The 18,026-nt window shown below is 39.7% G+C and overlaps 1 protein-coding gene across 1 annotated transcript in view; it reads right to left on the minus strand.

The window, feature by feature from the left end:
• The window catches only part of DNAH14 (dynein axonemal heavy chain 14), a 344,335-nt gene that overhangs the window by 90,101 nt on the left and 236,208 nt on the right, over nucleotides 1–18,026 (minus strand). The window contains exons 56-58 of the mRNA XM_070055424.1: nucleotides 13,484–13,681; nucleotides 11,491–11,652; nucleotides 7,767–7,958 (exon numbers count right to left, since the gene is read on the minus strand). Of these exons, the coding sequence (XP_069911525.1) occupies nucleotides 7,767–7,958; nucleotides 11,491–11,652; nucleotides 13,484–13,681 (552 nt within the window). The remainder of the gene's footprint in view (nucleotides 1–7,766; nucleotides 7,959–11,490; nucleotides 11,653–13,483; nucleotides 13,682–18,026) is intronic.

Raw genomic sequence — 18,026 nt, forward strand, 5'->3', positions numbered from 1 at the left:
TTTGCCAATTTAATTTCCTTTGGGTAAATTCCAAGGAGTGGGATGGCTGGGTTGAACGGTAGGGTTATCTTCAGGTTTCTGAGGAATCTCCAGACTCACTTCCATAGTGGCTTAACCAGTTTGCATTCCCACCAACAGTGGGTTAGTGTCCCTTTTTCCCCACATCCTCTCCAGCATCTGTTGTTGGTAGATTTCTGAATGTGAGCCATTCTAACCGGGGTGAGGTGAAACCTCATTATGGTTTTGATTTGCATTTCCCTGATTGCTAGTGATCTTGAACATTTTTTCATGTGCCTGTTGGCCATTTGGATTTCCTCTTTTGAAAAATGTCTATTGAGGTCCTTGGCCCCTCTCTTAAGTGGGTTGTTTGTTTTGTTGTCATGGAGTTTCTTGATCTCTTTGTAGATTCTGGTTATCAACCCTTTATCTGTTGCATAGTTTGCAAATATTTTTCCCATTCTGTTGGTTGCCTCTTCACTTTCCTGACTGTTTCTTTTGCAGTACAGAAACTTCTCAATTTGATGAAATCCCAAATGTGAATTTTGGTTTTGACTGCCTGTGTTTCTGGGGTATTTTCCAAGAAGTCTTTGCCCGTACCTATATCTTGCAGGGTTTTTCCAATGCTCTCTAATAATTTGATGGTGTCGGGTCGTAGATTTAAGTCTTTAATCCATGTTGAGTGAATTTTTGTGTAAGGTGAAAGGTAGGGGTCTTGCTTCATGATTCTGCACGTGGAAATCCAGTTTTCCCAGAACCATTTATTGAATAGACTGTCCTTACTCCAGGGATTGGTTTTGGATCCTTGATCAAATATGAGTTGGCTGTAGATGTTTGGATTGATTTCTGGTGTTTCAATTCTTTTCCATTGGTCTATCCATCTGTTTCTGTACCAGTACCATGCTGTTTTGATTACAACTGCCCTGTAGTATGTCCTGAAATCTGGTATTGTGATGCCTCTGGCTTTGTTTTTCTTGTACAAGATTGCTTTAGCTATTCGAGGTCTCCTGTGTCTCCATATGAATTTCAGCATCATTTTTTCCAGATCTGAGAAGAAGGTCTTCGGTATCTTGATTGGTATCGCATTGAATCTGTAAATTGCTTTTGGGAGAATGGACATTTTGATGATGTTGATTCTTCCAATCCATGAGCATGGAAGATTTTTCCATTTTTTGGTATCCTCTTCTATTTCTTTCTGTAAGGTTTTGTAATTTTCATCGTAGAGATCTTGAACGTCCTTGGTTAAGTTTATTCCAAGGTATTTGAATGTTTTTGTAGCTATTGTGAATGGGATTGATCTTAGAAGTTCTTCCTCAGCCATGGCATTGCCTGTGTATACAAAGGCTGTTGATTTTTGCGCATTGATTTTATATCCTGCTACTTTGCCAAACTCTTCTATGAGTTCTAATAGTCTCTTAGTAGAGTTCTTTGGGTCCCTAAATAAAGAATCATATCATCTGCAAAGAGGGATTATTTGAGTTCTTCCTTCCCAATTTGTATCCCTTTAATTTCTTTTTCTTGCCTAATAGCTCTGGCTAGAACTTCCAGAACTATATTGAATAAGAGTGGTGAGAGTGGGCATCCCTGTCTGGTACCAGATCTCAGTGGAAATGTCAATAGAATGCAACAACACATAAGAAAGATCATCTATCCAGACCAAGTGGGATTTATCCCTGGTATGCAGGGATGGTTCAACATTCACAAATCAATCAATGTGATACACCACATTAACAGACTGCAGAAGAAAAACCATGTGATTATCTAAATAGATGCAGAGAAAGCATTTGATAAAATACAACACCCTTTCATGATGAACACTCTATGCAAACTGGGTATGGAAGGAACATTCCTCAATATAATCAAAGCAGTTTATGAAAAACCCATGGCCAACATCATATTGAATGGGGAAAAGTTGGAAGATTTTGCTGTTTTCTATAGAAAAAATATTTTTCAATTTATGTAACAATTCAATTGACTTAAATTATAACCCATTTTTAAGTTGAAGCTATCTGTGCAGCAATTTCTCTACAGTTGTACATACAATGTTTTTATTGTTAAATAAACTAACATTTAACATATTGCTTTATGGAGACCCCAAGATGGTGGAATAGCGAGGGAGCTTACTGCTCTAGTCTAGGGGAAGATAATTGAAAAAAAAAAAAAAAAAGCATGGAGAGAGTGCAATCTCAAGGAAGAGTCAGAGAGAAAACAGTAGAGGAAACTCCATGCAAATTAGAGTGGCACTGTGGACCTACCTGGAAGGTGTGGACATGTACAACTCAGGACCCCAGGAGCCAAGAGCCTTAGCACCAGTTTTGGAGAGTAAGGTGAGACCAGACTGCAGCAGCCCAAGCCACTGGCATAAAGCTGCAGGAAGAGCCTGGAGCGAGTTCAGCTTGGAACCCTGTGGGGACCGTATACCTGCCAACCTAAAGATTGAAAAAAAAAAAAAAAACAGCAGGAAACACTTCTCTCTCCCTGACCACTGGGCACCAGCATCTAGCCAAGAAAAGGCAGGCATCATTTTGGACATTCATTACAGTTGCACCAGCTTGTGTCTGTGTGCCCAGCAACCAGCTGAGAAGAGACGCTTGAGTCTGGCTGGGAGAAATGACAAGGGGCTGGGTGCTCATGACTGTGAGAGCCTTGTATGTTGGGACTGTGAACACACTGTTGCTGCATGGGAAGGCACAGGGTGTGGCTGGATCTTTGGGTAGTCACTATGGGTAGCTTCACAGGCTCAGGGCTCCCTGATTCCCTGTTGAGGGTCATTGTTGTGGGATCTGTGCTCACACTGAGGACTGCATAGATCCTGGTGTGGTTCTTGTGGCACTGCAAATGAATATTATATAAACTGGGGCTTGTGCCCAGGCATTGGTCTCCTTGGAGAGGAGGAGGTCAGGGTGAGACTACGCCAAGAGAGAACAAACCTCCCCTCTGACAAAAAAACAAAACAGAACAAAACAAGATATTTACCATGCCCAATTTGGGTGTCACCTTGGATACTCCACTCACCCTGGAGCACTGAACAGAGCCCCCTATCACACCTAGCACATACCTCAGGGTATTCACTGAAAGAACAGAAACTCCACTAAGCCACAGATGTATAGTCCAAATATAAAAGCCATCATAAGGGGGAAAAAAAAACACCCCAACAAGTGTCTCCACATATGCCTAAAAATAAACACAGCAATTCAAGAAACAAGAACAAGGAAGACAACATGACACCTTCAAAGGAACACAACAACACTTCAGTACTAGAATGTGAAGATGCAGAGATTGAGGAAATGCTGGAAACTTAATTAAAAAATTGATCGTAGGATTACTTAGAAGTAATCAGAAGAAAATCCACAAATTAAAGAAATCCATAAATGACATGAATGACATTTTTTCCATGATATTGAGATTTTAAAGAGAAATCAAAATGAAATATTGGAAATGAAGAAATCAACAGATCAAATAAAAAATGTGATGGAAAGCCTTAACAACAGACTTGGTGAGGCAGAAGAAAGAATATTGGAGTTAGAAGACAAAAAACATAAATTGGAAAACTAAAACACAGTGTTTGGAGATTTATGGGATACCATCAAATGACCCAACATACAGATCTCAGGAATTCCTGAAGACATGGAAAGAGAGAATGGATTAGAAGGCTTTCTTGGTGAAATAATTACAGACACCTTGCTAATTTGGAGAAGGGGACATCCAAGTACAGGAAGCACATATAACTCCTAATAGACAAGACAAGAAAATACCTTCACCATGATACACTGTAGTCAAATTCTCTACAGTTAAATGAAGAAAAGCTTCTAAAACGTGCACAAGAGAAATGCCAGATTACTTTTAGAGGATCTCCAATTAGACTTACAGCTGACTTCTCATCAGAAACCGTATAGGCTTGGAGAGAATGGCAAGATATATTTCAAGTCTTAACAGAAAAAATTCTGTCAACCCAGAATACTGTATCCTGCAAAGCTCTCATTTATACATAAAGGTGAAATAAAGCCCTTCCATAACAAACAGAAATTGAGAGAATTTGTCACCACTCATCTAGCCTTACAAAAGATGCTTAAGATTGTGCTACACACAGAAACATGGTCATCATTACAAAATAAGGTGAAGACAGAAAATCTTCCAGTAAAAGTATAAAGGAAATTCAAAATAAACAATGGGAATATTAATGGAGAAATGGCAGGGCCAAGTCATTAGTTATCAATAGTCACCTTGAATATAAATGGCCTCAACTCTCCAGTTAGAAGATACAGACTACCTGTATGGATTAAAAAACAAAACCCATCTACTTGCTGCCTACAAGAAACTCATCTTACCAACAAAGATACACATGCACTGAAAATGAAAGGATGGAGGAAGATATTTCATGCTAACAGAATCCAAAAAAGAGCCGGTGCAGCCATGCCAGTATCAGATAAAATAGACTTTAACACGAAAACTGTTAAAAGAGACAAAGGAGGGAGGATACTATGTAATGATTAAGGGATCAATTCAACAGGAAAATGTGATTGTAACAAATTTATATGTACCTGGCTATTTAAAGGAAATGTTAATGGTTCTAAAGGGGATATAGACTCCCATACAATAGTAATGGGGGACTTCAATATTCCACTTTCAACAATGGACAGATCAACCAGACAGAAAATCAGTAAGGAAACAACAGTTAATCAACACTGCAGACCAAATGGACCTAATAGATTTCTACAGAACTTCTCATTCTACAGTTGAAGAATACATATTCTTCTCACAAGTGCATGGAACTTTCTCCAGGATAGACCACAGGCTAGGCCATAAAGTAAGTCTCAGCAAATTCAAAAAAATCGAAATCATACCATGCATCTTCTCTGACCAGAATGGAATGAAGCTTCAGATGAACAACTCAAGAATCTCTAGAACATATGCAGACACATGGAGACTGAACAATATGCTCTTGAGTGAACAGTGGGTCATAGAAGAAATCAAAAGAGAAATAAATAAAATGTTGAGGAACAGTTTTTTTCATACTATTTGCTGAATTCTTTACCTAGTAGTCAATCTTCTATGTATAAAGTTAACTGAAAACAGATTTTAGTAAAAAATAAGAATGGGAATAGGAGAAGAGGAAGAAGAGTGGGAGAGCAGGTGGGAGGGTGGGTACAATGGGAAGAATCACAATATTCTTAAAGTTGTATTTATGAAGTGCATGAAGTTTGCATACTTTAAATAAAAGGTTTCTGAGAAAAAAATATCTGGTGGATTTTTAAAAATAAGAAAAGATACTGCTTTATGCTACAATAAAGGTATTAGTACTTTAAAAGCAAACTAAAAACTAGAAAGAAAGGAGAAGGAAGCGAGGAAGGGAAATATCATTATATTCTTAGAATTAAATTTATGAACTATATGGGACTTGTTCTCTTTGTGTTAGTATCACATTAACATGAGAATTAATGAGAAAAAATAATTATCTTCAATTTAAAAAGAAAATTTATCGAACATTATGGTTAGTGGTGCATTAAGCTTGTGATGATAAAATGAACTGAAAGTATGTTATTGCAAAAATCAAAGGAAAAAAAGAGAGGAAGGAAGAAGGGGAGATTGAGGGAGGAAAGTATGGTTATCTTAGAATTGTATCTGAAATACATGGAATCTGTTCTCTTTATATAATAAAAGTTAAAATCATATCACCACCAACAAAAAAGGGGCATCTAAGTAGGAAAGAAAGAGGTAAAATTATCAGTGTTTTTAAATAAAATGATTTTATATTTAGAAACCTTAAGATCCTACCAGAAAAAAAACTACAAGAACTAAAAAAATTCAGTAAAGATTTAGAATGCAAAATCAACACACAAGAATCAGCAGCTTTTTAATACACAAACAATGAAATTTCTGAGAAGTTCAGAAAGCAATCACATTCACCGTAACTACAAAAAACATTCAGAAATACATTTAACCAAGGAAGCAAATGGTCTGTATAATGAAAACTGCAAAGCACTGATGAAAGAAATTGAACAGTACATAAAAAAGTGCAAAGTGATCCCATGGATTGGAAGGATTAATATTAAAATGTCTATTGTGACCAAGCTATTGCACAAATTCCAGGCAATTCCTTTAAAAATGCCAATGAAATTCTTCATAGAAATAGAAAGTATACTCTTAAAATTTGTATAGAACCCTAAAAGACTCTGAATAGCCAAAGAAATTCTGAGCAAAAAAAAAAAAAAAAAATGTTGAGGTCTCTCACTACCTGACTTCAAGACGTATGACAAAGCTGTAGGATTCAAAATAGGATGGTATGGTTATAAAAGTAGACTCATAGACCAGTGGAACAGAACATGAAACTCATAAAGAAATACATATATGTACAGCTGATGAGTTTTTGACCAAGCAACGAGAACATATATTGGAATATATTGGAGAAATACCAGCATCTTCAATAAGTGGTGCTGGGAAAATTGTACATGCAGAAAAAAGAGACTAGATCCTTATTTCTCCAATAGTTACAAAAATCAACTCAAAATGGATCAAAGACTCAAATATAATACCCAAAGCATTGAAAGTACTTTGGGACATTGGTCTGGGTAAATATTTTCTGCATATAACACCAGAAGCACAGGCAATGAGAGCAAATATTGACAAATGCAATTATGCCAAGCTAAAAACTTCTGTACAGCAAAGAAAGCAATGGAGTAAAGGTACAACACAGAGAATGAGAAAAATGTACTTGCAAACTATTCATTTGACAAGAGATCAATTTCCAGGACATAAAAGGAACTCAAAAAACCTAAGAACAAAAAATAAAAAATCTGACTCAAAAAAAGTAATCACCTGAATAGCCATTTCTAAAAAGAGGACAATGCAATATAAATGTTCAACAAGTATATGAAAACATGCTCAACATCACTGAACAGGGAAATGAAAATCCAAATCACAATAAGGTATCATCTCTTTGTCAAGATTCCTCATTGAAAAGACAAAAATTACAGATGCTGCTAAGGATGTGAAGAAGGGACACTCATACATTGTTAGTGGGGATTTGAATGAGTACAGCCATTATGGAGACTACTAGAGAGGTTCCTCATGAAAGCAGAAATAGAATTACCACATGAACTAGAGATTCCATTCATGTTGGTAGCAGCATTATTCATAATAACCAAGATACAGAATCAACCTCGGTAATTGTCAATGGATGACTGGGTAAAAAAAATGTGGGACAGATACAGAAAGGAATTTTTTTCAGTCATAAAAATATGAAATTCTGTCATTTTCAGCAACATGGATGGAACTTGAAGACAATATGTTGAGTAAAATAAGTTAGGCACAAAGAGGCAAATACTACATGTTCTCACTTATATGCGGAAGCTAAAAAGTTGATCTCAAGCAAGTAGAGAATAGACTGGTGGTTATTAGAACCTTGGAAAAGGGTATGGGAAAGGGAGGGATGGAGAGGATGGCTAATGGGAACAGTGGTGCAGCTGGATTGGAGGAGCAATTTCTAATGCTGTATAGCACAGTAAGATAACTGTGGCTGACAATGGCTTGAGTATTTCAAAATAGCTAGGACAAAGGGTTTTGAATGTCCCCAACAAAAGAAACGGTACATGCCTGAGATGTTAGACCTAAGAATGACCCTAATTTGATCACACCACATTGTATATGCATATTGAAATATCACAGTCCTCCATAAATAATTACTATATGTCAATTAAAAACAAAAAAATCTATAAATGTTGGTAGATTCTGTAAACAGGCAGAAACTTTCACGTGTATTAGCTACTTACCTCATCACTCTCTAAATTCAGTCTTCCTTGTAAGAAAGAGTTGGCTACAATAAGGAGAGCTTCTTCCGGCCACTTTTCGTACCAGTCAATTGTGCAGGAGCTAATCACAGAAGGATACGCTCTACAATACTGGCGGAAGTTAGGTGCTGAAGGACTCATGACCACAAAAACGTGAAGATTTATATATACTTTCTGAAAAGGAATGAAAATATAAGTTGTTAGAATATAAACCATTGCGGGCCGGTGCCGCGGCTCACTAGGCTAATCCTCCGCCTTGCGGCGCCGGCACACCAGGTTCTAGTCCCAGTCGGGGCACCGGATTCTGTCCCGGTTGCCCCTCTTCCAGGCCAGCTCTCTGCTGTGGCCAGGGAGTGCAGTGGAGGATGGCCCAGGTGCTTGGGCCCTGCACCCCATGGGAGACCAGGAAAAGCACCTGGCTCCTGCCATCAGATCATCGTGGTGTGCCGGCCGCGGCGGCCATTGGAGGGTGAACCAATGGCAAAAGGAAGACCTTTCTCTCTGTCTCTCTCACTGTCTAGTCTGCCTGTCAAAAAAAAAAAAAAATGTAAACCATTGCTTTAAAAATTATATTGAAAATTCCACCTGAGACTTGTTTTAATTCTTTCCTTAAAGGGAAGAATAGCGACAGATCCATTGTTTGAGTGTCTGCCAGAAACAGAGCCCTTGGAAGGGAAAATGTGTCCCACAGAGCCCTTGTGAGGGCAGCAGGTGGTTCTGAACCACGTGACCTACTTGCTTGGCTGGGTTGGGAAGGGGAGGCACTGGACTCATCCAGAGCATCCCTTGTATAAAGCAAATCTTAACAATGTGCCTGGTGCTTGAGTTCTGTTCAGCAGGGCATCAGCCGGTGACAGATTTTACTATGTAACTCTATTCTCTGGGGTGGTGTGTGCTTAAGACCCAGAGAAATGCAAAGTGTGAAAATGGTCAGGTGATTTAGAGCTGAAAGACACAGACAAAAACAGAGCCTGACAGGATGGGCAGAGCACCAAGGGAGGCAGCAAAAAACTACAGCTACAGAATCACAGCGCAGCGGTATTAGATCCTTGCCGATCTGCACATCTGAGGTGAAGTGCTTGTGTCTTTGAAGTTTGTCTGCATCCCTTTTCCTCCTGAGACCTGGCTGTGCTGCTGCTGTTCCTGGGTTCCTGGCAAGACTGGCCCCCAGGGCAGAGAATCCTTCCTTTCTATTCCCACCTGTCACTTTATAATAAACTTACATTACTGACAGCAGCCTTAGAGTCAGGATTTTTTTTTTTTTTTTTTTTTTGACAGGCAGAGTGGACAGTGAAAGAGAGAGACAGAGAGAAAGGTCCTCCTTTTGCCGTTGGTTCACCCTCCAATGGCCGCCGCGGCCGGCACACCGCGCTGATCCGATGGCAAGAGCCAGGTGCTTCTCTTGGTCTCCCATGGGGTGCAGGGCCCAAGCACTTGGGCCATCCTCCGCTGCCTTCCCGGGCCACAGCAGAGAGCTGGCCTGGAAGGGGGGCAACCGGGACAGAATCCGGCGCCCTGACTGGGACTAGAACCTGGTGTGCCAGCGCCGCAAGGCGGAGGATTAGCCTAGTGAGCCGCGGCGCCGGCCCAGGATTCTTCTTAATTCAGAGTCTAACTTGTACAAAGGGATGATATCCTCAAGTGTCAAGCAATCTATTTTGTCAAATAAGTGTGGTAAAATGGAAAGAAGACTAAAGGGTAAAATCTTCCTCCTTTTTGACTTTAAAAGAGTATTTAAAAAGGCAAATAACACAGGACACTACAAAATTCATACAATACAGAAATGTTTAAAGCAAACATGAAAATACCTCTTTTTGTTTTACACAGGAGTGCCCTAACTCCTGCCGATAGATACTCAAATTAACAATTTCAAGTGTCCTTTTATTATTATTATATCAAATATTTTTGAAATATATTATATATGAATAATGAAATAAACAATCAAAAAGGAATGCTTGGTTTAATTTAATTATTTTCATTTATTTGAAAGAATGAGAGAGAGAGAGAGAGGGAGAGGAGAGGAGAGAAGAGGAGAGGGAAGAGAGGAGAGAAGAGAGGGGTGGAGAGGGGAGGGGAAGAGAGGAGAGGGAAGGGGAGGAGAGGAAAGGGGCAGAAAGGGGAGGGGAGGAAAAGAGAAAGAGGGACAGAATAAGAGAGAGAGACAGACACATCTTCTACCTGTTGGTTCACTCCTCAAATGCCCATAGCATCTAGGGCTGGGCCAGCCAAAGCCAGGAGCTTGGAACTCAATCTGGGTCTCCCACATGGGTTTCAGGGACTCTAGTGTGGAAGTCATCATTTGCTGTCTCCCTGGGTGTGCCTTAGCAGGAAGCTGGAGAGGACACGGAGGTGGGTCTTGAACTCCAGCACTCTGATATGGGAGGTGGGTGGCAGCTTACCTGCTGTGCCACATGCCCACCCTATTTTTTATTTCTGGAGTGCACTATTCTCCACAGAATGCCTTTGTTCTTCCTTACCATTCACCACCTACTGAGTAAAATAATAATATATATGAATGATGAAGCAAATAGTTTAAAATTTCTTACTGGGATTCCCTACTACACTAACAAGGTATGAGAATGCCATAAATTATCATGGTAACTTCCAGTATTATTTCTACCATGAAATATTTAAAATGTATCTAAATCTAAGGTCCATTTATGCTACATTATTCCATTTCTGAATTTTTTTTTTTTTTGGACAGGCAGAGTTAGACAGTGAGAGAGAGAGAAAGAGAGAGGTCTTCCTTCCGTTGGTTCACCCCCCAAATTGCTGCTACGGCTGGCACGCTGCACTGACCCGAAGGCAGGAGCCAGGTGCTTCTCCTGGTCTCCCATGGGGTGCAGGGCCCAAGCACTTGGGCCATCCTCCACTGCACTCCCTGGCCACAGCAGAGAGCTGGCCTGGAAGAGGGGCAACTGGGACAGAATCCGGCACCCCAACAGGAACTAGAACCCGGTGTGCCGGCGCCACAGGCGGAGGATTAGCCTAGTGAGGCACGGCGCCAGCCCATTTCTGGATTTTTAAAAACATATGTTTCATAGACTAAGTATCTGTAGAGTTATGTCAGCTGGCCTGATTCAATTTTCAAATGATCCTATGATAAGACAAAAACTGGCACTAGAAATAACCTGACCTGAGGTCCATCACCAGTGAATGCTTTGCTTTGGGTGATCATTCGGTAAGCTGCCGGTCATTCTATATCACGCCAGAAATGCACAAAGAGCCCAAGTCCTTGCTCCAAACATCTCAGCACACCAGTTCTTTGATAGCTACCCTGCTGCTGAGCCCATTCTCTGTATCACCTACTTTTCTGGCTAATTTCTTTTTGTATCCTGTACCTCCAGGTTAACTCTGGGGCTAGTCAAAGTGATGAAGTAATTTTTTTTTTTTCTTTCTGGATATGTTACCTACATAGCTGAATGAAAACCTCACTAGCTAGGAAGGCATCTCAGTGTAAGAAATAACTGTGTGATTTTTCATTTGATCGTCTCCAGTTCTTATCATGTTTTTAAAAGTCAGTGATAGGCTCAGGACTTTGGTAAATCTTGGGTTTACCAGAGGGTACGGTGTGTCTGTGTAGGGATGGTGGTCATTATTTCAAAGAGTCACTTAAAGAATTAAGGAAATTATATCCAATTGAAAACCATGTGCATAATTATAAATATAGTTTAATTTTAATGCAATATGAGAATTTTATAAGTACCTTTTGGAATAACACAAGTAAAGACTGTCTGTCATCCACATATCCAGGCTCTTTAACAAAAGGTCTAGTTCTGATTACGATGTTGTCCAACTCCGCGTCTTCAAACAAGTCAGGTATTTTTCTTGAATTGACAATGCAATTCAAATCTTCCAAAAGAGACTTCTTAGGAGAAACATATAGTTTATCAGGAATAACTAGATTATTCATATATTCTACTTTGTACACATCAAATTGAGAAAGCCATAGTATTTAGGGGTAACTAATGCTAATTTTTTTGAGCTAAACTTTCAATTCAAAACTATTGAAAATGTTTTTTTTCAGTCAAAATAAGCTTCATCCAGCTATTCATTCATTCAAACACGAAAGAAACATATACTTGGTATTGAAGATATGCCAAACACCTGTGTTTGGCACTGTACAACAGACATGGAGGGATGGGTAAATAATAAATGGGAGAAAGACCTTGCTTCCGGCAGTTCCTCGATGCCCCTGACGTACCTATGTGTTTGAACTGTAGACAAGCTAGACCTAACACAACTGCTGGAATATTTTAACTTAACCAAGTTCATCTCTACACAGGGTTCCTGATCAAATGGGAAAGGTAGCAGTAGAGAAAAGCAGTGAAGGAAACTCTACTGGCAGAGTTGTTACAAAAGTCTAAACACCTTGTGCTTCAAAATAAACCCAAGCCTTCTTAAAAAAAAAAAAAAATCCCAGCTCTCTTCAGTATACCCCTCATGGAGTCATGGTATTTCAGTTTAGGTGGGAACGGTGGAAAGCTTGTGGGAAGTCCGCAGCAGAGAACACCAGTGGGGCCATGGGGCTGGCTGATTTCCTGTCTCCCCAGGACATGGGAGAGAGCTGCCAAAGCTGATTGTTTAATGGAGTGCTGGCTGGTCTTCTGGACTCATGTGGAAAGCAGTGATATGGCCAGAAAAAATCCACAAAGTGTGGAAAGTAGATCCAACAACTTTGAGGTCCTGAGTCACAAGGGAGGATTCATTCATTTCAGCTTTGGTCTGAAATAGTTGTCTGAGAGATTATTAGAACAACGGGCTCTTGGCATGGTAGACACTATAACTTGAGAAATCCTAAGATAAAGCATATGGTGGAACCTCAACAAGGTCAATCGAGTAGGATATTTAAATTTGGAAAAAGGAGAATGTATAGACAGAGCAGAAAACTTGGACGTCTTGCAGTACAGTTAGTAGGTTTACAACTAATAAATGACATAAAAGAAAACAATAACCATCAAGAGAGGCCTAGTGTTAGAAGAAAAAACAGGATGAGGGTTTGAAACAACATTTATAACTAGATGTTTGTCTGAGTCATGCATAATAAACAATGTTTCTGTGAAATTTTGCCACAAAGGGGTAAATGCATGCTTGCTTGCTTGCTATCTATCTATCTATCTATCTATCTATCTATCTATCTGTCTATCTATCTATCTATCTATCGGCTATGGAAGGCCATAATGCAAAATAGCAGAGCTAAAAAAGGAGGAGTGATTAGCACATTTTGCTTGTATGTAAAGAAAATGTGTCTTGCAAGTAAACTTCTGAATCTATTGTAAAGTTAGAGCCAAAGGAGGAAAAAGGAGAGAAACCGAAGACTGAGTGCCTGACAGCATGTGCAGGTCACATATGGTGGAACATACGTTGATACTTTAATACAGATCACACAAATTCTGGTATAAGATGGGTGACTTCAGTTATATAAATAATTTCCCATCTTCAATGAATATGAACGTGATAAAAACACAGGAAATATTTTATTGTAATGTTTAGTCAAGACTATCTACAGCATGATTACAAATATAAAAATTGTGGGCTATGACTGGGTAAACACAGAGAAGATTGAAAATAATTGATATGGTGGGCTAATAGAACTACAGAAAATCTATTTTCCTACTTTCCATTCAAACATTCAACTTCTCATTGGAGAGCTATGTAAACATGAAACTTTGGAAATAATAAAAACAAGAAGAGCTTACTTGTTCTAGGTTTAAATTAGAAACCATCACCACAGTGGGGTTCCCTTCTAACCCTGCTTGAATAAAGGCCTTTTTAAGGACTTCTTTGAACTCCGCGTATCCATAACTGGGAGATGCAGGTACTCGGTACAGCTTGTGTTCCGTCAGGTAGCAGGCCAAGGCTGTACAAGCCTCTTTTCCGCATCCATCGATTCCAATCTGTACAAGAAAGAAAGCCTACCATGAGATGCCTGCACATGCTCTGGGAGTCTTCCAATGGACAGCATCTTCTTTCTTGTACAAATATGTCAGGTTATTTTTATTTATCATCTTTCATGAGATATTTTTAACAAATATTTAAAGTGTTATAAGGCATTCATTCACATTCAATATTTTTATCTGTTCTCTTCATACCCTCTTGAAATATGAGATAATCTCACTGGAAAGGTAACTGGAAAAAATAGCAAAGATAGGCTTGTAAATCACTACTGTGTCTGTTGATATTCTTCACTTATAAGAAAGTAGCTAGCTATTTTCTTATTCCTGAAGAACACTTGATGAATGCTTCTTGGTGAGGATGGTGAGGTGTCACCCTTTAAAAACAGCTTTACTATAATTCACAGGCTACGTCTGTGCAGTGCACAAGTCAAATATTTATACAATTATTATCACAATCTAATGTTAGAACATTTTCATTACCCTGAAAATAATTCTTTGAACCATTTGTAGTCAATTCCCATTCTGACCCCCAAGCTCAAACGGGCAGTCACTGAGATGCTCTCTGTTTCTGTGGATTTGTCTTCTCTGGGCATTTCATCTAAGGGGAATTATGCAGCATCCAGTTTACTGCATCTACTTTCTTTCACTTGGTCTAACAATTTTGTAGTTCTTTGTATCAGTAAATTTTTCCTTTTTAGTGCTGGATAGCATTCTATTGTGTAGACCAACTAGGATTTGTTTATCTGTTCACTGAAGGACATTTGGATGGTTTCTACTTCTTGGCTATTCTGAATAATGTTTCTAGGAAAGCATCATACAAGTCTGTGTGCATCTTTGTTTTACTTTCTCTTGTGTAGCTGTATCAGAATGGAATTCTCAGTCAGATGATAAACCTATGATATACTTTATAAGAAGCTCCCAAACCATTTCCCAAATACTTTACAATCCCAGCAAAGTCTGAGAGTTCAGTTTATCTACAATCTTGACAGTACTTGTTATCTTTTTGATTTATAGCTATTCAGATTGGTTAATATTATCTCACTGTGAGATATATATGATATATATATATATATATATAATATGACTCACAATTTTTTACCTAGAAACCATTTACTTGAGGTATATAACTTCATGAGTTTCATATATACAAATTTAGGAACACAGTGATTCTTCCCATCCTATACTCCCTTCCACCCCCATGCCCACCCTTCTTTCTCCTCCCTCTCCTATTCCCATTCTTATTTTTTTAAAACATTTTGAAACACCCATTTTTAAAAGATTTATTTATTTGAAAGAGTTATACTGGGAGAGGGGAGAGAGGAGAGGGGAGAGGGAGAGAGGTCTTCCTTCCACTGGTTCACTCCCTAATTGGCCACAACGACTGCTTTCTCAGGCCACAGCAGAGGGCTGGATCAGAAGTGGAGCAGCTGGGACTTGAACCGGTGCCCATATGGGATACTGGCACTGCTATGCCACAGTGCTGGCCTGTGCTCCACTTCTGATCCAGCTCCCTGCTAATGTCCCTAGGAAAGCAGTGGAAGATGGCCCAAGTACTTGGGCCCCTGTAACCACGTGGGAGACCTGGAAGAAGCTCCTGACTCCTAGCTTTGGATTGGCCCAGTCTGATTCATATATTTGCAATGTGGCCTGACTGTTCTGTTACCTTCCATGTTCCATTTTAGGATTCCCAGACCTCCTACTTTTTTTTTTTTTTTTTTTTTTTAAATTTCAACACATCAAGGTTCACTCTTAGTGCTGAGAAGTTCTATGGGTTTTGACTAACACATAGGGTCACGATTACAGTACAAAACTCCATCATTTTACCTCCTCTCCTTTCCCATGAAAACTTTGGCAACCACTAATTTTTCTACTTCTCCATAGTTTTGCCTGTGGAGAGTGTCATATTATTGGATACAACTTTTCCAAACTAGCTTCTTTCACTTTGCAATATTTCTTTAAGATGTGCCTCTGGCTTGCTGTGGCTTGATAGCTCACTTGTTAATCTCTGAATATTATTATTCCATTGTACAACTGTGCCATACTTTATTTGCTTACTGAAGGCCAGTAAGCTTCCAGTGTTTGGTGATTGCGAATAAAGCCATTAAAATTGCTTGTGTGCAGGTTTTTGTGTGGGTGTGTTTTCAAATCAGTTGGGTAAATACAATCACTGGATCACACAGCATCACAAGGCTAAGTTTAGCATTGTAGGAAACTGCCAAACTGTGTTCCAAAGTGACTGTGCCATTTTGCATTCCCACCGGCAACGAAGGAGAGCATCTGTCGCTCTGTATCTTCGCCAGTAACTGATCTGGATCAGTTCTTTGGAGGATGCCACTTTGAAAGGCACTCAGTGGTAGCTCTGTTGATCTGGATCAGTTCTTTGGAGGATGCCACTTTGAAAGGCACTCAGTGGTAGCTCTGTTGTTGTCCCAAGGGAAAATTGATTCTGAGCATCTTTTGACATCCATTTGTGGAGGCATTTGCTTATTTCTATGAGGATTTCATGGGACTACTTTTCTCACTCTTAACTGCGTTAAGAAACTGGTGTATTTTTTAATCTCTCTCGTTTTCTTGCCAACACATGTGGCCATCCCAGCTCCTGCATCTTCGCCACACTGTTGGATGCTCATGCCAGGCTGTCTGCACCTCTGGCTACCACAACTGTGAGCCAAGCTACCCAGCCTCAGGCATTTCCTTAACACAATGCAAGACGGAGGAATAAAATGTCTTTGTCTGTTTTTTTTTTTTTTTTTTTTTTTTTTTTTTTTTTTTTTTTTCAGGCAGAGTGGACAGTGAGAGAGACAGAGAGAAAGGTCTTCCTTTTGCCGTTGGTTCACCCTCCAATGGCCGCCGCGGCCGGCGCACCGCGCTGATCCGATGGCAGGAGCCAGGAGCCAGGTGCTTTTCCTGGTCTCCCATGGGGTGCAGGGCCCAAGCATCTGGGACATCCTCCACTGCACTCCCTGGCCACAGCAGAGAGCTGGCCTGGAAGAGGGGCAACCGGGACAGAATCCGGCTCCCCGACCGGGACTAGAACCTGGTGTGCCGGCGCCGCTAGGCGGAAGATTAGCCTAGTGAGCCGCGGCGCCGGCCCTTTGTCTGGTTTTGATATCAGGATGTTATGGGCCTCAAAGATGAATTCTGATGTATTCTATTTTCTGGAAGTTTGTTAAGGATTGGAATTCATTCTTCTTCAACTATTTGATCAAATTCTCCAGTGAAGCCATTTGGCTGTGGAATTTTTCTTATGGGAAGCTTTTATTCCCCCCCCCCCCAAAGAAATATTTTATTTAATGAGTCTAAATTTCATAAATACGACTTTAGGAATACAGAGATTCTTCCCACCATACCCGCCCTCCCACCACCACTCCCACCCCACTTCCTCCTCCCTCTCCCATTCCCAGCCCCATTCTCCATTAAGATTCATTTTCAATTAACTTTATACGCAGAAGACCAACTCTATATTAAGTAATGATTTCAACAATTTGCACACATACAAAATATAAAAACTGTTTGAGAACAAGCTTTACAGTTAATTCTCATAGTACAACTCATTAAGGACGAAGTCCTGCATGGGGAGTAAGCGCACATTGACTCCTGTAGTTCATTTAACAATTAGCATTCTTTTGCATACACCATTTATTTTCTAGTTTCCCTGTGATTTCTTCTTTGACCCACTAGTCATTTAGTAGTGAATTGTAAAAGTTCCACATAGTTGTGAATATCTCAAATTTTCTTATGGTGTTGACTTCTAATTTAACTCTGTCATTATCAATGAATATACTTTGTATGATTTCAATCCTTTAAAATTCATCGAGACATTTTATGGTATGGCACTTGGTCTGTCTTGGAGCATGTTCTACATTTGCTTCAGAATAAATGTTCTTTGCTCTTGTTGGATGGACATCAGTCAGGTCAACCCACTTCACAGTATTGTTGGAGTGTTTATATCCTTGCTGATTTTAGGCCTAGTTGCTCTAACAATGGTGGCACTGAAGTCTCCAAATATTATTGTTTTATTGATTATTTCTCTCTTAAATTCTGTCAGTTTTGGTTCTACATATTTGGGCTTAGTTTTTAACATGCATATATAACTATTGTATCTTCCTGATCATTGACCATTTTATCATTATAATCTGTATTTTTCTCCTTAGATAATTTTCCCTTTTTCCTACTTTGCTATTTTTTTTTTTTTTTTTTTTTTGACAGGCAGAGTGGACAGTGAGAGAGAGAGACAGAGAGAAAGGTCTTCCTTTGCCGTTGGTTCACCCTCCAATGGCCGCCGTGGCCGGCGCGCTGCGGCCGGCGCACCGCGCTGATCCGATGGCAGGAGCCAGGAGCCAGG

Source organism: Oryctolagus cuniculus, chromosome 13, assembly GCF_964237555.1.
Source record: "Oryctolagus cuniculus chromosome 13, mOryCun1.1, whole genome shotgun sequence".
Taxonomy (NCBI): domain Eukaryota; kingdom Metazoa; phylum Chordata; class Mammalia; order Lagomorpha; family Leporidae; genus Oryctolagus; species Oryctolagus cuniculus.